The following is a 22,872-nucleotide window of genomic DNA, read 5'->3' as shown; positions in this document are numbered from 1 at the left end:
CACCGGGCCGGGGCTCCCCCCGCTCCCCTTCCCCGGGGCTTCGGCCCCGGCCCCGCCGCGTAACGGCCGCCTCTCGCCCCGCAGCTCCCCGCGCCGCGCCGCCGGGACCCCTTCGACCGCCGGGGTAAGGCAGGGCCGGCCCCGCCGGAGGGAGCGCCGGGCCAGGGCCTGGGTCTGGCCTTGGCCTGGGCTTGGGCCTGTATCTCGAAATGGGGCTGGGGCTTGGCCTCGGAATGGGCCTGGGCCTGGGGCTCAGAATGGGCCTGGGCCTGGGGCTGGGGCTCGGCCTCGGAATGGGCCTGGGCCTGGGGCCTGAGGCCTGAGGCTGTGGCTCAGAATGGGCCTGAGGCTGTGGCTCGGAATGGGCCTGGGCCTGGGGCCTGAGGCCTGAGGCTGTGGCTCAGAATGGGCCTGAGGCTGTGGCTCGGAGTGGGCCTGGGCCTGGGGCTGGGGCTCGGAATGGGCCTGGGGCTGGGGCTGGGGCCGGGGCCGTGGCTCGGAATGGGCCTGGGGCTGGGCCTGGGGCTCGGAATGGGCTTGGGCCTGGGGCTGGACTTGGGCCTCAGCCCCCACCTCTCCCTCAGCAGGCCACAGCGAGGAGAAGGAGGAGGATGAAGAGGAGGACAGAGGTGGGTCCCTGTGCCTTGCAGTGCAGCCCCCAGGGCCTTCCCCTGAAGCAGGTGGGGGAAACTGAGGCAGGCAGCGGGGTGCTGGGGGCTTTCTGCGGCAGCCCACCCTCCTTTCTCGCTACTTAGCCATGGATCTGAGCGGTGTCTGGTGTCTGTGAAGAGGGGATGGCTGGGGACCCCTGTGTTGACAGAAAGGGGGACAGAAAGGGGTGAGACTTTATCAAAAACCGTTTTTTGAAATTTTCTGCTGTTCCCAGTGAACTTGGCGGAAACCTCCTTGCTGAACAAGCTCATCCGCACGTCCCTTGTGGAGTCCAGCCACCACGTGGAGATCCTGCAGCAGGACCCCAGCTCCCCGCTCTTCTCCGTCAAAACCTTTGAAAAGCTGCCCCTGTGAGTCGATGGCGGCCCCTGGCCCAGCAAAGCACGAGAGCCACTATCGTTCATCAAACTGGCCCTTCTTGATGCCTTTTTTTTTTTTTTTTTTTTTTTTTTTACTTTTTACAGGAAGAAGGAGCTCTTGCAGGGGATTTACAACATGGGCTTCAACAGACCATCCAAAATCCAGGGGATGGCTCTGCCGATCATGCTGGCATACCCGTGAGTAGTCACGCCACGTGCGTGAGCCCCGGCTCCCTTGAGGCATACCTGGTGTTGGGACATGAACCTGGAGACACCCCACCCTTGCGCTCCACTAAGCAGCCTTTGCCTTGCAGGCCCCACAATCTGATTGCCCAGAGCCAGTCAGGGACAGGGAAAACAGCAGCTTTTGTCTTGGCGATGTTGAGCAGAATTAATGCCGCTGAGAAATACCCGCAGGTAACATAGGAAAGGGAAAGCTGATGCAGGAGGGGTTTGCCCAAGTCCTCAAGATGCTGTCTGGGGGCAGAGCTCTCGTTCTGTCCCCGTCTCTATGATTTTATCCACTGGAGGGGGACAATAAACCCCCCAGGTACTATTGCAGCAGCAGGCAGGACAGAAAGCGTGGTGCCAGCTGAAGAGAGGTACCTTTGCTTGCTAGCGGCAAATTAAACCAGGCTTTAGATATCCTGGAATTTAAATGTAGAAAAGCAACTGCAGAGAGTGCTGTTTTATTCCGGTGGCTTAAACCCCCCCACAAGCCCCAGTCACTTCTCTGTGTGCAGAATCAGCTTTGTGAGCTGGTTACTGCAATTAAACATCTCTCATTTCAGGCGTACAGGGTGATTTAACCAGTTGGTTAAAATGGCTTTAAAGTTGGGCGCAGAAACAAACTGCACTGTGCTTCAGGAGACAAATTTTCCCCCTAAAAATAGCTACAGCAGCTCCTTTCTGCCAGCATCCCTTGGAGCTGTACCGTGTTCCCAGCTCCCTGACCTCCAAATGTGACCGCCTACCCCATCCCTCTGCGCTTTCGAGGGAGTTTAGCAGCGTGGGATTTGCCTGTGCTCTTCTTTCTGTCCCTTTGACATACCCTGTTGTCTGCCCGGTGCATCCCACCCCTCGGCTTTTAAACGCAGCGTTTCTCATCTGACCGCTCTCTTGTCTCCCCCCAAGTGCCTCTGCTTGGCTCCCACCTATGAGCTGGCTCTGCAGATTGGGCGTGTGATCGAGACAATCGGGCGGTTTTGCATTGACACCAAGGTGACGTACGCTGTCCGGGGAAACCTAGGTGAGTCCAGTCCCGCCCAGCAGAGCTGCCGGCACTGTAACGGGAGCATGAAGTGAGTACAGGGATCCTCTCTTAGTGCCTTGAGCTGCCAGGAGCCGCGCAGACCCCCGTGACGGCCAATAACGTAACGTCTATATTCCCCTCTCCTGCTAAGGAGTCGTCTTCGTGATTGCTGGCTGCTCCCAGACTCCCCCCTTCCCACGTGGGGCTGGTTTCCACCCCCTGAGGCTGTAGGGAAGCATCAGCCCTCTTGCCATTTTAATCTCAAGCCCCACTTTGCCACATGGGCCCCCTCAAAGGCATCACTAGGCAGCCAGAATTTGAGACAGCCAAGGGAAAAAGGCGCTTGAGCAGCAGCAGGGTGGCGTGTTTGGAGGCAGTCGGATGCCATTTCCCCTCTTGCAGTTCGGCAGGGCACCGTGGTGCAGGAGCAGATTGTCATCGGGACACCGGGGACGATGCTGGATTGGTGTTTCAAGCAGAAGGTCATAGACATGAAGAAGATCGGCACGTTCGTGCTGGATGAAGCTGACATCATGATCGACACGCAGGGCCTCTCCTGTCAAAGCATTCGTATTCAGAGGTGAGTATCCCTGACGGGTGGTGTCCCGCTTCCCTGTTTTTTTTCCCCGTTTGCTCAGCTTTGAGGGAATCGGTCACCAAAAGAGCTGAAGTGGCAGTGAAAAAGAGCATCTCTCTGATAGGAGGGGGCTTGCTGCTGTGGGAACCGGCTTTTGCCCATCAGCAGGCCCTGACCTGGTGTGTCCAGGGATCCAGCTTCCTGTGAAACTGCGTCTGTTAGACACGCAGGAAGACTTTTATCTCGCTTACCTTTCCTCTTGAGCTGTTACACCCCTTGGATTGGGTTCCCTTTCTGTTGGACACAAAGTCAGCTTAAATCAAGCTTTCTTTTTTTTGTTTCTAATGAGTACATCTGGGCACCGGGCTGCTTTCCTGGGATGACAAGTCCTTTTTCTCTGCTCCAGAGCTTTACCCAAGGGCTGCCAGATGCTGCTGTTCTCAGCCACCTTCAGGGATACCGTGCGGGCATTTGCCATGCAAATCGTCTCCAACCCCATCGTGATAAAGCTGCGCGAGGAGGAGCTCACCCTGAGCAACATCAGGCAGTACTTCTTCGTGTGCAGGGGCAGGGAGGAGAAGTACAGAGCCCTCTGCAACGTCTACGGCAGCATCACCATCGGCCAGGCTATGATCTTCTGCCAGGTAAAGCACCCCAGCCTGCCTGGGAAGATGGACGCGTTTGCAGTCAGTGATAATAGAAATGGTTTTATGGTATGGACACAGGGGGCTTCTTCCCAGACCCTCAATTCACGGAGCAGACCCCAGAGAGGGGTGGGGAACATGTCAGCATTTAAAGGGCAGCCCTGGGGCAAAGGCAGCCTTTAAAAGCATCTCTCCCACCAATTGCAACTGCCTTTGCCTGGCTTCCACAGTCACCAGTGCGTGGAAAACGCGCCGTTCCCTTGCCCTTTGCACTGCACCTCCTAACAAGAGGCTTCTTGCTCATCCGCATCGGTGTTGCCTTATTCTGAGGTGTTCCAGCACCAGGAGCTCCTGCAGAAGGAGCAGGGGACTTGAGTGGGGGGAAAAATCGGTGAAGGGTTGGCTGGGAGCGAGCGGCGCGACAGCAGAGCTGCTGCACCACCTCAGCCTGCCCCTCCCTGCGCATCCAGACGCGGAGGAGCGCGGACTGGCTGTCGAAGGAGATGAGCCAGGACGGGCACCAAGTGGCCATCCTGACAGCGGAGCTGACGGTAGCCCAGCGGGCCAGCGTCATCCAGCGCTTCCGTGACGGGAAGGAGAAGGTCCTCATCGCCACCAACGTCTGCGCCAGAGGTACCCCCAGAAAACCTGATGCTCCTCACCTTGCCGCGAGACGCGCCTCAGGGCCCCTGGCTCTCCGATGGCGGCGTGGGCTCGAGCCACGGGGTGAGGCGATCCCTTTCCACAGCCCCTTTCTCTCACTTTTCAGGGATCGACGTGCAGCAGGTCACCATCGTGGTGAACTTCAGCCTCCCCGTGAATCGGGAGAGGGAGCCGGATTTTGAGACCTACCTCCACCGCATCGGGCGAACGGGACGCTTTGGGAGGAGGGGCATCGCCTTCAGCATGGTGCAAAGCCAGAACGTGGGGCTCGTGCAGATGATAGAGGAGCATTTCCGTGAGTATCCGTGCCTATCCACCTTTCCAGGAGGCAGTTTCAGGACCCGTGATCCCCTTCCAGCTCGTTTCCCGTCTGCAGACAGACCTTGTTGGGGCTGCTCTTCGCCCCAGGGCTCAGCCCCCGCGGTACAGGTGCCGCTTTCAGCCCCTCACCCTTCTAGGGTTGGTTGTTTTTTTTTTTTTTTTTTTCCCCAGCAGCCAGATTTTTAGAGAAGCAGCCTCGGAGGTTGTGCGTGCCTTGCAAGGGATGTTACCAGTACCCAGGATGCTTTGGCACCTTTTTTTTTTTTTTTTTTTTTTCCCTTCTTTCAGACATTTTGCCTGCCTTTACCCTGCAAATCCTTGTCCCGGGGACCCGGTGCCCTGGCTTAGCTCAGCCCTGGCTGCAGGAGAGAAGCCAGCAGCTCAAGTCGCACAGGCCTTTCCCGAGGGAAATCAATTGTCACTTGTAAATGTCAAGAGGATTTTCACAGGGTTTGCAAGATGATGCGGCTGTGCTGGTGGCTTTTCAAATCCCTGTTTCCCCTGTGATTTTTAGGAAAAAAAAAATGGTTATCAAAACCTTTTAGCGTGCAGAAAAGCACGTCCCTCCCTCAGTTTTGTCTTCAGAGTTGCTGAAAACTCTTGGCGGCCTTAAATTTAAACACCAAACGAGCGTGTGGCAGAGAAGACGTGAGCCACATCACCTGGCGGAGATTTTTGCCGAGCAGCAGGAGCACCGGATGCCTGCGATGAGCAGCCTGAGTAACCAGGAGCTGGATGAGTCTGGCCGCAGCCAGAATTAAGCCCGAGGAGCTCCCTGTGCTCTTTCCAGCGTATGGAATGGAGGGGATGAGCTCCCAGCGACCTGACTTCGGCTTTTTAACGCTGTGACGTTGTGATTCGAGGGCCGGGGCTGCCTGACCGAGATAACGCACCTTCCCCACCTCCCATCGCTTCCCAGGTGGGAGCAGGGAGCGGGAACGTATCCCACCCGACTTGCTGCTGCTCCCTGGGGCGTCCCCTGCTCTCTTAGCAGCCTTGTCATGACGGCGGCCCTTCATCCAGTTTGCGCCGTGCTTTTTCCAAGTTTATTTGACTGTTGCTTGAATGCCAGAGTGGAAATACCGCAGCGGGGGCTCGGTTTTCACCTGGGTGTGCTCAACACTGACAGTTGTTATTTTTTTCCTCTCTACAGAGACCAAGATCAAGCAGCTGGACCCAGACGACATGGATGAGCTCGAGAACCTGGAAAACTGAGTGAGGAGGGGGGATTTGTTCTCCCAGACCCCAGTTTTGGTTTGAAACAGAAGGAAAAGTTACTGGGAAAAATCTCCCCCTTCTCTTCTAACTTCCTAAAGCTGTTTGGTTTTGTTGTGATGTTTTAGAAGACGGGGGCGGGGGGGAACTCTCAGAGCTGTGGTTATTGTTCTTGGGTTTGTTCCTTGTTTATCTCCAAGGTTTTCGTGGCTTGAGCGGTCCCCTCAGGGGCTTCACACAGCGCAACGTTCCTCAAAAATGGGTCTGGGGGTGTTTGCAAAACAGGTGAACTCTGTTAACTGGCCGAAAAGATCGGCTGCTGCTCTCCAGTGGCAGCGGTGGGCCAGCAAAATCCTTGGAGAAAGCTTTAATAAGGAAAAAAAAAAAGTCAGGGGAAAGGAGTAAGGTATTAAACAATAACAGCAATGCAGTCACGCTAGATGGCAGCAGGAATCCGCCGCTGCCATCCCAAATCCCGTCGGGACCCGAAACTTGAGTTTTTTGGGGTCAGGATGGTGGCAGGGAGCGAGGCTGGACCTCTGTGGGCTGCCTGTCCCCAGCCCAGGGCTGCGTGTGTCCCCAGCGGGTTTATCCTGTGGCTGTCACCACATTCGTCTCGAATAAACCAGAATTATTTCGAAGTCCTAGGGTGTTGTTGCTCCGTTTTTTGCCAAAATCCCTTAAAATTTATCACATATTTTACTTGCAGAAGGATTTTTATGAGGTCAGTGTTGACAAAGGTGGCGTTTGGCAGATGTGCCAGTGCCCCCCGGCTTCGGCTGTTTGAGTTTCTTCCCCAAACCGACCTGTATGGGCAGAAACGGGGCAGAAGCCGCGACCGGAGGCGCCTGGCAGCAGCTTGAGGGGGGAGCAAACCCTGGCCCTGCAACCCGCCCCCCCCCGGTGCCCAGCTTTAACCCATTTGGGGCACTTCAAGCCCAAAAAACCTCTTTGCAGGTCATCTCGCGTCTGTAATTTTTAACAAGCAATTAATTCTGATTAAGGAATCAGCAGGGAGGTGGGGGGGGGCGGGGCGGGCGGCGAGTGAGAGATGGCAGGAAATTTTCTGCTGTTTGCTTTGGCTGTGCCATGCGGTAGTGGGACTCCGCCGGGCATTGCCGGATCCCCCCCGGCGCGCCGGCTGGAACAAGGCAGGCTTTAACGCCTCCCCCCACAGCACCTGGGCCTCATCCTGCGCTGGTGCCCTGGGCCAATAATTTTTTATATTCTTTATATTTGGGAATATCTTTTTTTCCCCCCCCCCTCCTGTGTTATCAGCGCTCCAAACTGCTTCCCTGCCCTGGGGCCAGGGTATGAACATCTTCTTCCCCAGGAAAGATGCTAGCCCACAAAAAAAAAAATAATAATGTGGGGTAATTTCGTGCGAGTGCTTTATTTCGAGGGGAATTTCAGTTGTGGGGCTGTGTCCTGCCACCTCCCCAGCTTGGTTTGCTCTGGCTGCTGCCCTTCCTTGGTGGATACTGGCTTTGGGGATGGGACACTGTGGGTTCCTGTGTCCCCTGCACCCCAAAATCCTCCCCCTGGGGTACCTCAGCCCCCCCAGGGATTGCATTACAGCGTTGCCGCCCCCCATGAATGTTTGATGGGCCGGGGCGCGGTGGAGAGCCAGGAGATGAAATATCAAACCCCGCTCGCCGCCGAGCGCCCGGCTTCCCCCGGCTCCAAACCCCTGTGTTTTCGATCAGCGGGGGGTGGGGGGGAGCAGCATATTTCCCCTTCTTTTCACAAAAAAAAAAAAAATTGCTGGGAGCAGGGGGGAACACTCGGGAATAAATTGCCCCCGTGGAGGGAAGGAGGTGACGCTGCTCTTCCTGTGATGAGCGGGCCTGTCCTCAGCCCTGAGATTGCAGGGGCCGTGGCGAGCAGCAGGGTTGGGTTCACCCCAACGCAAAGGCAGGTTTATAAATAATTAATGGTTAATCAGGGCCGGGCCTAATTACCCAGCGGTAACCGGAGAGGAGGGCTGGAGGGAGAGCGCAGCCCTGCTTCGGCACTCTGCCGCGGGGCTGCGTGCCGGACATGGCGCCATGGAGCGGGGCTGGGCGCCGCCGCGTTGGAGGGGGCCCTGGATCCTCTGCCTGCTGCCGGCGCTGGCGGGGGGTGAGCACAGACCTGTCCCCCCAAAAACACCCCTCAGCGTGGAGCCAGCAGAGACCCGACCAACTCGCGGCACCTCTCGGCCAGGTCAGCTGCTGGCGGCCAGCGAGGCGGCTTACGAGGAGCGGACGGTGACGGGGGTGCGGGGCCGGGTGGTGGAGCTGAGCTGCGGGCCGGCGGCATCGGCACCGCCAGCCGTGGTCTTCTGGAGCTTCACGGGGGCCTCGGGGCCACCGCGGGCCGTGGCGGTGGGCTCGGGCCAGGAGGTGGTGGTGGCCCCCGGCACGGGGACGCTGGGCCGGGTGACCCTGCGCAACGGGACGCTGGAGCTGCGGGAGCTGCGGGCGGCCGCCCAGGGCCGGTTCCTCTGCCAGGGGCTCTTCCCGGAGTGGGGGCAGCTCCGCGTGGGCTACGCCGCCGTCCTGCTGCGCGTCCTGGGTAAGCACCCGGCCACCGCGGTCCCCTGCCTTGCAGCGAAGCATCCCCTCGCCCACTAGCCACTGGAGTCTGCCACTGGCCAATCGAGGGCCCCACTAGTCAACAAAGCACACCAGGAGCCAGGGCAGAGCCCCACTAGCCAACATTGTTGGCTAGTGGGGCACTAAGGGCTCTATCAGTCAATGGAGCATGCCACTAGCCAATGCAGAGCCCTACTAGCCAACAAAGGGCTCTATCAGTCAATGGAGCATGCCACTAGCCAATGCAGAGCCCTACTAGCCAACAAAGGGCTCTATCAGTCAATGGAGCATGCCACTAGCCAATGTAGAGCCCCACTAGCCAACAAAGGGCTCTACAAATCAATGGAGCATGCCACTAGCCAATGTAGAGCCCCACTAGCCAACAAAGGGCTCTACAAATCAATGGAGCATGCCACTAGCCAATGTAGAGCCCCACTAGCCAACAAAGGGCTCTACAAATCAATGGAGCATGCCACTAGCCAACGCAGAGCCCCACTAGCCAACAAAGGGCTCTACAAATCAATGGAGCATGCCACTAGCCAATGTAGAGCCCCACTAGCCAACAAAGGGCTCTACAAATCAATGGAGCATGCCACTAGCCAACGCAGAGCCCCACTAGCCAACAAAGGGCTCTACAAATCAATGGAGCATGCCACTAGCCAATGTAGAGCCCCACTAGCCAACAAAGGGCTCTACAAATCAATGGAGCATGCCACTAGCCAACGCAGAGCCCCACTAGCCAACAAAGGGCTCTGTCAGTCAATGGAGCATGCCACTAGCCAACACAGAGCCCCACTAGCCAACATAGTGCTCCACTAGCCAGTAAAGGGCTCTACAAATCAATGGAGCATGCCACTAGCCAATGTAGAGCCCCACTAGCCCACATGGTGCCTACTAGCCAACAAAGCACCCTGCTTGCCAGTGTAGCACACCCCCGCTAGGCCACATAGTGCCCCATGAGCCGAAGTAGCTCATCACTAGCCAACCGAGCGCGCAGCAGGCCATGAGGTGCCCCACCAGCCAGCAAAGCAGCCCGCTAGCCAACACAGCACACCGCTAGCCAACACAGCACCCCCGTAGTCATCCCCATCTCCTTGTCCTGGCTAATCTAGCATCCCACCAACCCCTAACTGGTCCCACTAGCCCATGCCTGGCTGCCCCAGCTAGCCCCCATGCCCACAGCCAGGATACCCCACCACTAGTCCGCACACATTTCCATTAGCCACCCCACTAGCCACTACAGCACCTCACTAGCCACTAAATCTTCTGGGCTGGAAAGACCCCCCCTGGGTGGGGTGGGAGGGATCTGGGGCTCCCAGCAGGAGCGGCGCAAGGGGCTGGTGTCGTTGGGGGCCGCTCACAGCTCGGTGCCCCCAGTGCCCGTCTCCAAGCCCTTCGTGCGGCCGACGGCAGCGGCGGCGGCAGAGGGGACAGCGGTGGCCCTGACGTGCGCCGTGCGGGAGGGGACGGAGCCGCTGAGCTTCTCCTGGCAGCACCGCGAGCCCCGGGGGGGTCCCTCAGCATCCCCCGCGGGGCTGGGGGGCTCCGGGGCAGAGCTGCACCTGACGCCCGCCAACCGCAGCCACGCTGGCTGGTACGCCTGCACCGTACGCAACGCGGTCAACAACCACACCAGCGAGCCCGTCTACCTGGACATCGTCTGTGAGTGCCCTGGGGCTCGGCCCTGCCTTCCCGGGGGGCGGCCCCACACTGGGGGCCTCAGGTACCATCTGTGGAGACATCCTCAGGGCTGCAGATGCCACCGTGGCCAGTCCGGGGCCACCAAGCGCCTTGCAACCATGGCACGTTCATAACTACCATGGTGCATCCACCCTGGCACCGCGATGCCTACCATGACACGTCCACAGCCACCACGTGCCGTGCCACCAAGGTGTGTCTGTGGCCACCGTGCACTGTGGCCCACCCGTAGCCACCAAGCACTATGCCACTAGGATGCGTCCATGGCCACCATGCCACCAAAGCATGGCCACAGCCACCACGCACCTTGCTACCAATGGTGCCGCCGTGGCCACTGTGCCGCTATGGCGTGTCCGTGGCCACCACGCACCACGGCACATCCATGGCCACCATCCATCGTGGCGTGTTCGCGCCTGCCATGGTGCGCCCTTTCTAAGGAGGCTTCACAGCCTGGTTTCCCACCAGCAAGCAGATGCCCCGGGCAGGGCTGTGTCCCCTCGGTGGGGATGTCCCTGTGGCTAAAGGACCCCATGTCACCGCAGACGGCCCCGACGAGCCGGCCATCAGCGTGGAGCCCTTCTCCCCTGAACAGGGGGGCTTCTCAGCAGGAGAGCGGGAGGACGTGGTGCTGAGCTGCCTGGCTCCCTCCAACCCCCCCAGCCGCTACATCTGGCTCCACAACGGTTCCCAGGTCCACACCGGCCAGACCTACGTCATCGCCGCCATCGCCCGCGCCCAGGCGGGCACCTACACCTGCCTGGCCGAGAACACCCATCTCCAAACCCGCACCCAGGCCACCATCGTCCTCACCGTCTACTGTAAGTAACCCCAGGGGGAGGGTGGCCCGGCAGGTCCCCCCGGCGCGAGATGGACCAACGTGGCTCCTTGGTGAGGATGTGGGTGTGAGGGGCGACTTGGGGTGGGACATGGGTCCAGATGGGGGACGCCCATCCTACCCCAGTGCTGACGGTCCCCTGCAGATCCGCCAGCCGGGACCCCCAGCTGCTCTGCCCTGGCCACCAGTGACCAGCGGGACGTGGCCCTGCGGTGCCGCTGGCTGGGGGGCTTCCCCCCGGCACGGCTGCGCTGGGTGGGCCCCCAGGAGGAGGACGAGGGGGTGATGGGGATGAGTTTCTCCATGGCCACCAGCATCCAGTCAGGGGCAGCCACCAGGAACAGCAGCTCCTTCTCCTGCCTGGCCTCCCACCCGGCACTGCCACAGGGGGCTGCCTGCGGGACCACCCTGTGTGAGTGACGACGGGTCCCTGCGTGTGTCCCCCACCAAAAACCCCCTTCCCACCCCCCACCCCCCGAGCACAGCCGAGCCGCGGTGACCCCCGTGCCACGGCCACTCCAAGGTGACGCTGCCTTTGCTCCAAAACGGGCAGCCCCATAGCCCAGCTGGGGCGCAAAGCCCCCCCATGCCCTCGGGTCTCCTGTTTGGGGGGGGCTGTTCAGTACAGCACCCCAGCACCCCACCCCGACGCCGCTCCATCCCGCAGGGGTCCCGGCCGGCGGCCCTTCCTGTGCAGCGGCGGCCACCAAGGGTGACGAGTTCGTGATGCTGCGGTGCCAGTGGGAGGGGGGGACGCCACCCGTCACCCTGCACTGGCGGGACCCTGGGGGCCGAGCCCTGGGTGACCCCGCGCCCTCCACCACCGTCCTGGTGCTGAGCGCTGACGGCAGCCTGGGGGGCCGGGATTTCATCTGCGCTGCCGCCCACCCGCTGCGGGCCACTGGCACCGAGTGCCGCCTGCGGCTGGGTAAGCCGCGTCCGTGCCCCGGTGCCCTCACGGGGAGGTTGCGCATCCCCGTCACCCCCGTCCCCCCCATTCTCACCGAGCAGAAGCCCCCCGGCTGGAGGCGGAGAGGCGCGAGGTGGCGGTGCTGGAGGGCGGCGAGGCGCGGTTGGCGTGCCGGCGGCGCGGCGGTGGTCTCGGTGCCACCATGGCTTGGTACGACCCTGAGGAGCGGGAGGTGACGCCGGGGCTGGCCAAGTACCACCTGGAGCGGGGAGAAGAGTGGGTCAACCTCACTGTCCAGGACGTCGAGTGGCCAGCAGACGGTGGGATCTACCGCTGCGCCGCAGCCAACGCCGTGGGCACCGCCAGCCTCCCCGTCCGCCTCCGTGTGGACCGTGAGTCCCGGGAGGGGTGGGGGGGTGCCGGGGCGGGGGTTACCCCCCTCCTGCTGGGCACCGTCTCGCCACAGGGTACCCGGCCCCCCCCAACGTCACCATCAGCAAGCTGCGGTACCTGCGGGCTCGCACCGAGGTGCGGCTGGAGTGGCGGACGCAGGGCACCGGCAACCTCACCGGCTTCGTGGTGCAGCGGCGCCAGGCCAGGAGACCCCGCCGGCGGGTGCCCGGCCCCTGGGAAACGGCCGCCGGTGACATCGAGCCCCACTCCCGCAACCGGCGCCTGGGGGGGCTGGACCCGGCGGTGGTTTACGCTTTCCGCATCCTGGCCGTCAACCACCGGACAGCCGGGCACCCCTCGGAGGTGCAGACGCCAGGTGAAGTGGGCAGGGGACGCTGCTCCGTGTGGGCAGAGCAGGGTTTGAGTGGAGAAGGGCGACGTTTGCACCCCGGTGGAGCCGAGGAGCCAGGTGCGAGCAGCCATCAGTAGGTTTCAGAGTGAACAGGCACAGGCTCCCACCTTCCTCTACCTTTCTGGGCTCTGCCAGGCCTTGCGCCGGGGAGCCTGCGGCCTGCCGTGCTCTCTCCTCTCCCTCGGCACAGCTCGCACACGGGCGCCTCGTTACCCTAATTACCCCCAGGGAGGGCCGGGCTGACCAGCAGTCACTCCCTTCCAGCCGAGCCCCCCTTCGAGGCCTACCCAGCAGTGACAGGGGCAGCAGTGGCAGGGATGCTGGTGGCCACCGCCACATCGTTCCTGGCCGTGCGCTGCATCGCCCGCCACCGGGACACCCTCCCACGTGAGTGCCAGGGGCAGGGGGGTCCCGTGGGACTCCAGACACCCACATCTCACACCCCTCTGTCCGTCCCCAGGGCTGCACGACCTGCTCTTCCACACGTGAGTACCAAAGCCCCTTGCCCCATTGCTCTGGCACCCCCAGGTGCTGGAGGGGGTTAGACCCCCCGTGTCCGTCCCCCACCCACCCAGGGCCAGTCCCGGGGCCCAGGAGCCGGTGGGCGCGCCGGAGGACGCCGAAACAGCCGCAAGCAGAGAGGATGGAGCAGCACCAGCACCAGGAGACCTGTCAGCCCCTGGCACAGCAGCAGGTAACGGCACCTACGGGGCAAGCCAAGGGCTGAGCCACCTGCCCCGATGACCCAGCACCCACCTGGTGTCACTGGGGGCTCTCCCAGACCTTGCAGAGCCACTGTCAGCACCGCCGGACCCCACTGATGACCCACCGGTTAATGTCACCATCACCGAGACCGCGACACCATGACCGCTCCCCCACTGGTCCCCTTTATATCCCTTTCCTCCGCTTGTTCCGCGCCACGGGACAGCAGCGCCTGCCTGTGCCGCATCCCTTCGCGTTAATAAAGCCGGGAATGGCCGGATGCGTCTTGGCTCCTGCGACACTGCTGGAGTCATAACTCAGCAGCTGGAAAAATATCCATGATCCAGACCCAGCCCAAAATTTCAGGGCTGCCGGCAAAGGGGTTTTACTTCTTTATAATATTTTAGAAGATGTATGATTTTCCCCAGGGTGTAGCTGGCTTGGGGAAGGGGAAGGGAAAGCTTTCCTAATCTTGAGAAGTAGGGAGCGCTGGTGAAATTGTGCTACAGGCCAGGTGGTAAAAAAGACGGGAGGCTCTGCCAGAAACCTCGCCCCAGGTTTTTCCCATTTTTGGGTCAGCTGGCTATAAAAAGCAGCGCAGCCCAAGCACAGGGATGGGCCTGCCAGCACCCAGTGAAAGTCCCTCCAGCTCAGCCTTGAGACTTCAGTTACTTCTGGAGGGAAAAGAAATATTTAGGCTTAAAAAAACCGTATTTTCTAACCAATGGGAGAAAAAAAAAAAAAAAAAAGCCTCAAGGGCCAAAGCTCCGCTCTCAGCCTAAGGGTTGCGTCGGCTGCAGTCACGGATGCCCATTTGGGACCTTGGCAAATTCCATGTGGTACAAAGACAGGCAGAAAGCTTGGGTGGTGTGGGGGAGGGGTCCTCATCTTCACCCCAAACTCCCCATTTTCAGGCCAAAGCGCAGGATGTTAAAAACAGTGATTAGTGAGGGGTTTTCCTCATGTCCGTGCAAGCACGGAGGTAGGCAGGGTCCAAGGAAAGGCTCAAGCTGTCCCTGGCTTTCCCTGCCCCTCATCTGGTGTGTGAGATACATGAGAGCGTCTCTGACCATTTTCTCCTGGATTTGGTTAATAAATATCAACTGGTAAGAGCCAACCTCACTTCAGGGAGTATCAATCCCCACTCCTTCCACAAAGCAGCAGCACCTTCTTTATCAAACCACCCCAAAAAATAAAACACCCTACCCCAAACCCTGCAAAACCGACATCGCTTCCAAATACCCAACATTTTCAAAGGAATATTACAGCGTCTCAGGAAAATATAGTGTCTTTATACGACGCAACTATGATAAAGGGGAGCACATGCAGGGTCTGATTGAAACGAGGTTGTTTAAAAATGTGGTTAAATCTCGAGTGTTTGGGGAAAACAGAGCAGCCAGAGGCAAACCCAACCACTCGCCTGCCAATCTCCGTGGGAAAGCGGGGAAAAGTCTCGCAGCCGGTCTTGGCAAAGGAAAAATCCAGCGAGGAGAAAGCCACTCTGTGAGGCACGGACAGAGAAGGTCGGGTTTAGGCGAGGAGGAGAGAAATGAAGAGGGAGGAGCAGGGTTTTGCAGCGGCTTCAGGGTAGGTGGCAGTCGAAGCCCGTGGGTTTCACGGCATGAGGTCCAGCGTGCCAGCACAGGCTTTGCAGCGAGCTTCAGAATTAGGCAGCTCTGGCCGGGAGGATGCACAACCCTAAAAAAAGAAAGGCGAAAAAATTAATGTATTTATAAATAAGCCAATCAAAGGGGGGGGAAAAAAAAAAAGCCCACCACCCCAACACTTAGAACAGCCCACAAAGAGATGCTGTGCCCAAAGCAGATTGCCGGTTCCCCCCTCGAGCAGAAATCGCCCCCCAAACCCCCGCTGCTCGCGAAGCGGCTCGCTGCACCTGTAGCGCCTTTGCTCCCCGAGGGGTTTGCAGCAGTTCCAGCCAGGCCCGCATCGCTTCCTCCCTTCCCAGCCCCGCGGCCGGCGCCGGCTAGAAAAATACTCGCTCCATGAAAAGGTGGCTGCACATGTGTCGCCTCGGGGCAGCCGTAATTGTAGTTTATGCGTCTCATTTCTGGGGTTATGCGCTCTTGATTTTTTTTGGGGGGGGGGGATGGAGTGCTTTACAAGCACCGGTTTGTTTTATTTACTCCGATTAAATTTGGAAAGGAAAAAAAAAAAAACCCACCAAACCCAAACCCACCCAAACCCTGCAGTTAACGTGGCAACACCTACATCATGCTGTTTCCGAGGGGCAAGCAGGTTTCTCACAGCCGCGCAGAGGGCCAGCGGGAGCCGCTTCAACGCGCCTTGTTTCATTTCAGGGGCTGTGCAAGCCATCAGCATTCCCTCGAACCACGGAGTCAGGAGCGCAGCCGAACCGCATTTTGTCTTCTGCAAGCGGGAAGGTGAGCCTGGCTGGCTTTGCATCCCCGTTTCTGCAAACATCGGAGTTATCCAGCACCTACAGACACAAAGTCACCAAACAGAGCTCTGCTTCTCCAGCCACACCGTCCCGACTCAGCCGAGGTTCCTTTTCCTTATTTATTTTCTTATTTACCCAGCGGGTTCTTCCCAGAGGAACGAAAAGAGGACTGGAGGCATTCATGAAAAGGAAGGTTTGAGAAAACCACAATGCCAGGCTGCCAGGGAGGCGGCAGCAATCGGTCATAAGCATCAAACCCGCTTTGCTAAATCCCTGTATCAGACTCTTCTCATGCTGGTAATACGCCACAGAAAACACACTCCGTATTTCCCATTGTTGTTCTTTATATTATTACAATTCTTTTTTTTTTTCTTTTTTTCTTTTACACATAACAGGCTAGTTTCGCGGTGCATGGGGGGGAAAAAAAAGGAATTTCAAGGCATAAATAATATAAAAAGGCAACCATTTTTAAAAACAAGATACATTCATATGACACTACTACAAAAAAATAAATAGTGACTCTCTCTGTTATAATTAACATCCCTCCATCACTCCCTTTCAGCGACTGTGCTGTGCAGTTACTGGCGTTAAGTGGGGACAACGGTCACTTCCTCAGGTTTCCTGCAGCTGGAGCTGCGGAAGGTCCCCAGAACCGTTTAAGGTGACTCTGGATGAACTCCATCCTGGTTTTTCCTTACAGTCCTTCGAAACAGGTTGCAGAAAAAGGGGACTCCAGCTCAAAATGTGGTTCGATGTTTCCGAGAGCACGCAGTTGTCACCTGCAAAGCAAAAGCAGGGTTGGTTGGGGGGTGGTTGTTCATTTTGTTTGGGTGGTTTTTTGTTGTTTTGTGGTGGGTTTTTTTAAGATGATCTCCTCTTTAAGCTCAAGGGACTCAGAAGCTCCGAAAAACCAGATTAATAAAGGCAGGTGCTGCTCTTTGAGCTCAGGCTCATCCTCGCTGTACCAGGCACGAAACATCAGGCAGCACTCAGAGCGCCGGCTCCACCTGAGCACCCGGCAGCGCTGATATCGAACAGGTCACACCGATTTGGTCAGCCCAACTCGCACCTACGTCTCTGTGCCTGTGCACGCCGCTGGGGTGGCTCTACGCCGTCACGGATGCCTGCTCATTAGGGTAAAACTCCATCAGGTAGCATTTCAGCAGTTTCGGGTGCGCGGTAGGTACAGGCAACTGCGAGCCAGCATAAATCAGTCACAGCCTCGTTATCTGGAGCGCGCTTGCTCCATGAGCTCCATTTAGAGGCATCAATCTCGAAGGGCATGACAGCCGCAGGCACCTGAGCACCGCTGCTCCTATCTTCCACAATAGGAAAGGCGGAACGCTTAATCTCTCTCAAAAAGCCAGGTCTTTTGTGGCCTTAATTACTAGCTTCTCTGCAATAAATTAAGCGCCCTACAGCTGTCCTATGGAATATTCCTGGCTTCAAAGCCAGGCGCTGCCCTCTCCAGAATGCCTTACCATCCGCGTAATCCACAGAGAGCCGGTTCATGCCTTCTCGACAGCAGGGATGCTGGGCCGAGGGCTGCTCCGCTTTCTCCTTGCTGTCCTCCTCCAGCCGGGTGCTGCACTCTGGGACGGTGGAGGCCAAGCACATGGCCACCATGACGTGGTGATTCAGAGGTTTCATCTCCAAACTGTCCTGCTGATAAGGTGCTACGAGGGGCACGATGGGTAGCGCGCTGCTGCTGAAAGTGCCGTTGGTTTTGGTGAAACACCTGCAGACGGGACATAAGCCGAGGTGAGGTTACACAGAGCTGCTTCTTTCCACCACTTAATCTTGAGAAACTGCGATTTTTAACTACTTTACCACATGTCACTCACTGTATCAACAGTCAAAGCACTTGCCAAATCACTTGTAAATACGTATTTTTGGATCAATCCTGACATTAAGAAAAGGATCGAGCAGGGTTGTTTTTTTTTTCTCCCAACAGACAGCTGAAAACATTCAAAACATGCTCTGGGTTGCTTCCCCCATTGATTGTGACCCGATGACCCGACTTGCGAGTCCATTTCTCCATCAAGGCAGCCCCATAAAACAAGATTTTCACTGCCAAGAAAAAGAGCTCAAGTTTGAAACCCAAACAGCAAACTTAAGTACCTTGGAAAATAAATACTGAGCGTTATCAGGGCGAGTGCAAGTAGAAAAAATGTATGCAATATTATAAACTCCCCCTCTGCTGTGTAACTCAGATTGTGGCCCTATAATATGTGCGTAAAGCTGTGGAATTGAGGTTAAACTGCTAAATCAATTGTTACAGCCAAGCTATTTAACCTTTAAACAAAAAGGAGCTGGACCTTAAGAGACATGCATACCATTGCAGCACGCAGGGAAAATGCCGACAGTGTTTGGAGGCCCGTGAACAACGTGGCCTCCGTGCACATTTATATAAGCAATTCCTACGTAAGAAAGCCCAAAAATCACACTTCAGTGTGGTTTTATACAAAACCATAACTCCCGCAAAAGGTTCACTTGTAAAGCTGCCATAAACTTCGGGAAACCACCCCCCCAAAACGCTCCTTGGTTTGTGGCGCAGAACAGAGATGGATCCGCAGATAAAAGCAAGGCACTGAAATAAGGACGGGGAGCGCTCAAACCCACCGCCAGCTAGTGACACTCCGAAACGCTCCCACGAATGTTTGACAGGCTTCAAGGATTTTATATGCTGATAAAAAATGCTCTGCGTTGTATCGGTCATTTGTTTTCCCCCTGTTGAATTTGTATCTATGCGTCACCTGTTGTGCTCATGGTAACAAGCCTAATGGATCTTGCTACAGGTTCCTGGTTATTACTGGGACACTACCCAAGGGCTGGCACTTTGAAATATAAAACCAGATCCCTGGGATCTGGCTGTTGAGGTGCTAGCTTATCTAGTACCACAGCAGGTTTTAGAGTGATTCTGGCCCAAAATTGAACAGAGCTGACCGCTATATTGCTGAAAGAGGGAGGAAGACAGACTTGGACATCGTCAGTGCCAGGGTATCAGCCATCAGAGCCTACTCTGATAGCAGCTGAGCCCTCAGCACCACAGTACTGAACTCCGATGGATTTAAAACCGGGAGACACTAAGCCTGACAATCACAGCGAGGTCCTGCCCAAGCCCCAGAAACTACTTTTATCCCATTAGAAAGGTCAGGGTGATGCATGAAAACATCACGCTCAAGGGAGTCATCCTACAAACTCACTTGGAGCCTCCGTTTAGACTCTCACTTGAAAACCATGATCAGTATTGCCAGAACCGAGAGAGCAACAAAACATCCACAAACAAGGCAAATAAACTTTCTAGAGGAAGAACTGGAGCAAGTTTCCCCTGCGGCAGATGTTTCACTTGCAAAGCCAAAACACGGGAGAAGGGGGATCCCTCCAGCAGCTGTGGTATCGCCCTGGGGAGCTCGCTCCCCTCCCAAACACTGCGAGGAGCAGCCCCGAGCTTCACGTTCAACCTTCGCTCCCCTATTTTGTCCTTCCACTCCCATAACTGCCTCCAAAATCATTATTCCAAGTACCAAAATACCACAGAAGCCACTGAAGAATCCACATGAAACATTTGTTTGGTCTTCAAACAAATCCATTTATTAGTTTGCATTTCTTTCCGCAGAGGTTTTGACTGCACTCACTTATTATTTAAAAAAAAATATCTTAGAGGAACCCATTTAAAATGTTTGGTTTTACATGTTTATGGGGGTTTCTTTTTAAAGATACAGAGGTTGGTGTAGTTCTTTGTATTACCGTATGGGCTTGAATGATGTTTCGAGACAGCAGTTCAGCTTTTTAAGCTTAAATAACCACATTTTGATGGAAGCTAGCCATTGGTATACCCAGAGCAGAGTGCGCACGAAAAGCGCTGTAAAATCCCTGCTGCAGAAAACACATTTTCTACCAATTTGCAGTGCTAAAATCCTACCAAACTGTAAACCAACTTAGAAGCCCCCACCTGCATGATTTAGATTTAAAAAGCTGGAAAACCAGACCGATACTGCTTTATTCAAAATGTGTAGTTTAGATTTCTGTCCAGAATACAGCAAATCTGCAAAAGAGAGATCTGCAACAAAACAGATTTCTAGATACCTGATGGTTGCAGAGGAAGTTTTAGTGGAAAAAGAAGAAGTAAAAACCAAATATTGGTTCTCAATCCTAAGGTAACAAGCGTAAACCACACTCATCTCACTGGCTTTGTCCACAATAGCAGAGCGGGTATCCGTGTTTCAGCAACTTCTACCTCTGGCAAGCCTCCACAAGCAGTTACGAGAGCATGAAGTGCTAATTTAAACAGAAGACCGAGGGATTTCACCGCTGTAATAATAAAACCTGCTCCGAGATGGCTATTGCTGAAAACAGCCACGGTAGCCAGCTATTAAATACGCTAAACCTTTAGGATTCATTTGCACGTGGTCACAATTCAAACGACTGCTAAATTCAGCCCTAATCAGCACCAACTCCAGGCATCCCGCGGAAATCGGCTCATTTAGGAATTAGCGGTGCCAAGGTGGAACGTAAAGAGCAAGGCCACGCGCACCTGAAACGCTCACGAGCTAGAGACCGTCGCCCTGCTAGAGGGATTTCCACTCGAACCTCCCCCCCCCTGTCACGACGGGGGTGTTTTGCAGGGGGAACTGCCTGGCTTCAGTACCCAAGGGGATATAACCGGAGGGTGGGACAAAGCACGGGTCCTCTTGGCACCAGCAGGAGACCTGCGCAAGGTACCTGCAAGGTTAACAAAGGTGGGGAGAAGACTCCAGCCCCAAATTCCCACTTGCCAAAAACCTACCGACTTGACTGCCCTAACCCACCGTGCCTTCCTCTTCCTCCTCCTCCTCACCCTGGCTGTCCATCCAGCTCCCCAGCCCCTAGTGTAATACTCAGGCACGTTTCTGGTCGCCCCCATTCCCCTCTCCCATGTCCTCCTCCCATTCCCCCAGCACCAGGAAGGGAACAGAGCGGTCCCGGCTGTGCAGCTCTCCTGCCAAACAGAGGTTAATGGTCCCCTCTGGGGTAAGGCAGCTGTAAAGGACAACTTGTTTCTCTATCAAGCAGTCAAATATAGAACAGGGATGTGAAAATTCAAAGTTCAGAGCCTGCTGATGACCCGTCTGGGAGGAACAGTACAGTTGTGGAGGATGGAACCCATTCCCCCTGCTTTCTCAAGAAAAAAAAAAAAAAAAGAGCAATTAAAAATATAAATATGCTTAAAATGGAAAAGCAAGCTCTTAATTATGGCATAACACATACAGCATGTTCCAAATTACGGCCAGTCGTACACATCTTGATGACTGCTGTTACACAGCCTGCCTTGAAAACAGACAACTGGCTTGTAAGGGAACGGTAGCTCACTCTTCCCCGGAGACCAGTCACGACACCGGTCCAAAGCGTGCCCAGCTCTACCTGTGAGCAGCAGCTCATCTCTGTCACGCTACCACACGTATATTTATGGAAGGAGGAAGAATCTGAAGCCTGTTATATTTTAAATAGTAAAAGCATGAAAATAAAGCGACCATGTTTTCTGCCTTCAACAACAGCTTAATTTCAACTCAGCTTCTCCAGATGTACACCTAAAGGCAGCTGACAATTTCAGTAAGACAGAAAATTCAGAGTATGATTGAAAAAATCCAGAATTTACCACTCACAGCAGTCCAGCACGTCTGACTTTCAGTCCTATTTTTAGTCACTAAAATAACCAGAGGTTTAGTCAGAAGCCTGGAAGAATATTCTTTAAAACTTTCAGAAGTGAAAAACCTAATAAAAATCCAGATTCACATCTACAACGCAGAAGACAGATTTTCCCTTATTCTATGCAAGAATCCCTTTTCTCACGCAAAAAACTCATCCCACACCGACAATGGCTGACCAAACTGCTCCCGAAGAACCTCAAACCCCACGTTTTACAAAGAAAGCAAAGCTGTGACCGTAGTTCATTCGTGTTCTTAAGAGAATGGCAGGAAACGTAAAATACAGAAGACCAATTAAATCCTATTTGACAAACTCCATATGGAATGATTTTGTTATCTCAAACCTGAAGAAAACACAGGAAATAAGGTTAAAAAAAAACCCCACACACCCCAGCGCCCAACCTGCCTCGTTTCCTAGAGGGCAGAGGAATATGTTGAGCAAAACACGCTCTGGGGGTTGAATAATTCGTTTTATTCCACCCTGCAGACAATCACCAACTGCTCTCCAAGTCATATGCTGCCATCGGGCTCCTCCGTCCCCTCCGCCAGCGCTCAAGCTCTCTGGCTTTTGTTTGCCCCAGCTTTAACACAGCACCCGGAGCGAGGGCTGCTGTTCGCGAAGGTCCTGCCTCTGTGCCAGTTTTACATCACCTGTTATTGTTCCGACAATTTCGGCAATTGATGCACTCCGAGGGATCAGCCTGCGGCACTGCTGTGTACATCCCACCGCCCTGCAGCAAGGAAGGATTAATAAAAAAAAAAAAAAGCCAAAAAAAGAAATCAATCACTATTCAAACATACACGAGAGTCACTGAGGAGGCAGTTCAGCTCAAGCTAGCACCCCAAGCCCCTCGCTTCGTTTTCAAACTCTGATCACCTTATCAATCTTCAGATCCGTGCCCTGTAATGTGGCATGGCAACACTGAGCTATTATACAAAGTCAAGTGGAGGGGTTTTGCCAGCATGTGTGTCAGAGAAAAGTAAATAACTGCAGCTTAGACAAGTATGCGGTAATTTCCCTGGTCTGTTTTCAGCTTAATATGCTCAGGTTTAATTTAATAAACACACTGTAAATATGTTTATTTTTAACACTGATGACAGACATGGAAGCAAATTGCTGTTCATTAGCAAACTGTGCCCGTTTGGGGAGACAGAGTATTAAATTTGCAGGGCTGATGTCACAAACATAAACCCATCCCACTTTCCTGTAATTACGCCGATTAGATCAGTTTACCTCGCTACACTGATTTTTGAAACATTTAATATTTTTACAGATGGGGTAATTCCTTAGCCAGCAATGACTCTGGGTGAGAGGGATTTTGTGTTGTTAGTTTTGGCTGAAGGGGCCATTACAAGCAAGTAAAAATGCCCAGATTAACACATACCTCATTGTTAAAGACTAGGCGGACACTGATGCGGGAGCCGCTAGAAAACGGCGCTGCGGAGCTGGGCTACTGCGCCGTGTTTCGGGAGGGGAGCCCGTTTGGGAAAGCTCACCTGGCTTTTGAGATTCCAAGCGGTAGGTAACTTCTAACAA

General features: G+C 55.5%; 3 protein-coding genes across 7 annotated transcripts in view; 2 read left to right on the top strand and 1 right to left on the bottom strand.

The window, feature by feature from the left end:
* Position 1: 1 nt before the first annotated feature.
* On the top strand, positions 2 to 6,350 carry DDX25 (DEAD-box helicase 25). 4 transcript variants are annotated; one of them, XM_037409916.1, is made up of 11 exons: positions 2 to 124; positions 588 to 629; positions 887 to 1,022; positions 1,137 to 1,229; positions 1,346 to 1,448; positions 2,166 to 2,280; positions 2,686 to 2,863; positions 3,267 to 3,504; positions 3,975 to 4,137; positions 4,274 to 4,462; positions 4,777 to 5,580. In XM_037409916.1, the coding sequence occupies exons 4-11, from the start codon at positions 1,168 to 1,170 to the stop codon at positions 4,914 to 4,916; spliced, it is 1,188 nt and encodes a 395-aa protein (XP_037265813.1). In that variant the 5' UTR covers positions 2 to 124; positions 588 to 629; positions 887 to 1,022; positions 1,137 to 1,167; the 3' UTR covers positions 4,917 to 5,580. The 4 variants fall into 4 exon arrangements, with proteins under 4 accessions (XP_037265813.1, XP_037265814.1, XP_037265812.1 ...); XM_037409917.1 differs by having other exon boundaries at positions 75 to 124; positions 585 to 629; XM_037409915.1 differs by lacking the exon at positions 4,777 to 5,580 and adding an exon at positions 5,642 to 6,350 and having other exon boundaries at positions 88 to 124; positions 585 to 629.
* A 578-nt stretch (positions 6,351 to 6,928) lies between these two features.
* Positions 6,929 to 13,477, top strand: VSIG10L2 (V-set and immunoglobulin domain containing 10 like 2). Of its 2 annotated transcripts, XM_037409913.1 has the most exons (12): positions 6,929 to 7,824; positions 7,909 to 8,259; positions 9,657 to 9,941; positions 10,520 to 10,795; positions 10,958 to 11,224; positions 11,480 to 11,740; positions 11,824 to 12,114; positions 12,189 to 12,491; positions 12,792 to 12,914; positions 12,988 to 13,012; positions 13,103 to 13,221; positions 13,309 to 13,477. In XM_037409913.1, the coding sequence occupies exons 1-12, from the start codon at positions 7,752 to 7,754 to the stop codon at positions 13,392 to 13,394; spliced, it is 2,460 nt and encodes an 819-aa protein (XP_037265810.1). In that variant the 5' UTR covers positions 6,929 to 7,751; the 3' UTR covers positions 13,395 to 13,477. The 2 variants fall into 2 exon arrangements, with proteins under 2 accessions (XP_037265810.1, XP_037265809.1); XM_037409912.1 differs by having other exon boundaries at positions 6,929 to 8,259.
* A 2,539-nt stretch (positions 13,478 to 16,016) lies between these two features.
* CDON (cell adhesion associated, oncogene regulated) overlaps positions 16,017 to 22,872 on the bottom strand; it is a 54,763-nt gene continuing 47,907 nt past the window's right edge. Inside the window, 3 exon segments of the mRNA XM_037409882.1 lie at positions 16,017 to 16,427; positions 17,130 to 17,386; positions 21,987 to 22,066. Coding sequence (XP_037265779.1) covers positions 16,261 to 16,427; positions 17,130 to 17,386; positions 21,987 to 22,066 — 504 coding nt within the window. The 3' untranslated portion in view covers positions 16,017 to 16,260.

The sequence above is a fragment of the Falco rusticolus genome, chromosome 16, assembly GCF_015220075.1.
Source record: "Falco rusticolus isolate bFalRus1 chromosome 16, bFalRus1.pri, whole genome shotgun sequence".
NCBI classification, from domain to species: Eukaryota; Metazoa; Chordata; class Aves; order Falconiformes; family Falconidae; genus Falco; species Falco rusticolus.
The sequence above is the reverse complement of the archived record's forward strand: the minus strand, read 5'-3'. Positions and strand labels throughout refer to the sequence as shown.

Excerpts from the sequence above, each read along its gene's own strand:
- DDX25 (XM_037409916.1), top strand. The coding sequence starts at position 1,168 with ATGGGCTTCAACAGACCATCCAAAATCCAGGGGATGGCTCTGCCGATC. Across the intron at positions 1,230-1,345 it reads CCGATCATGCTGGCATACCC|GCCCCACAATCTGATTGCCC; the intron begins GTGAGTAGTCAC and ends TTTGCCTTGCAG. Across the intron at positions 1,449-2,165 it reads CCGCTGAGAAATACCCGCAG|TGCCTCTGCTTGGCTCCCAC; the intron begins GTAACATAGGAA and ends TCTCCCCCCAAG.
- VSIG10L2 (XM_037409912.1), top strand. The coding sequence starts at position 7,752 with ATGGAGCGGGGCTGGGCGCCGCCGCGTTGGAGGGGGCCCTGGATCCTC. Across the intron at positions 9,942-10,519 it reads CGTCTACCTGGACATCGTCT|ACGGCCCCGACGAGCCGGCC; the intron begins GTGAGTGCCCTG and ends ATGTCACCGCAG. Across the intron at positions 10,796-10,957 it reads CATCGTCCTCACCGTCTACT|ATCCGCCAGCCGGGACCCCC; the intron begins GTAAGTAACCCC and ends GGTCCCCTGCAG.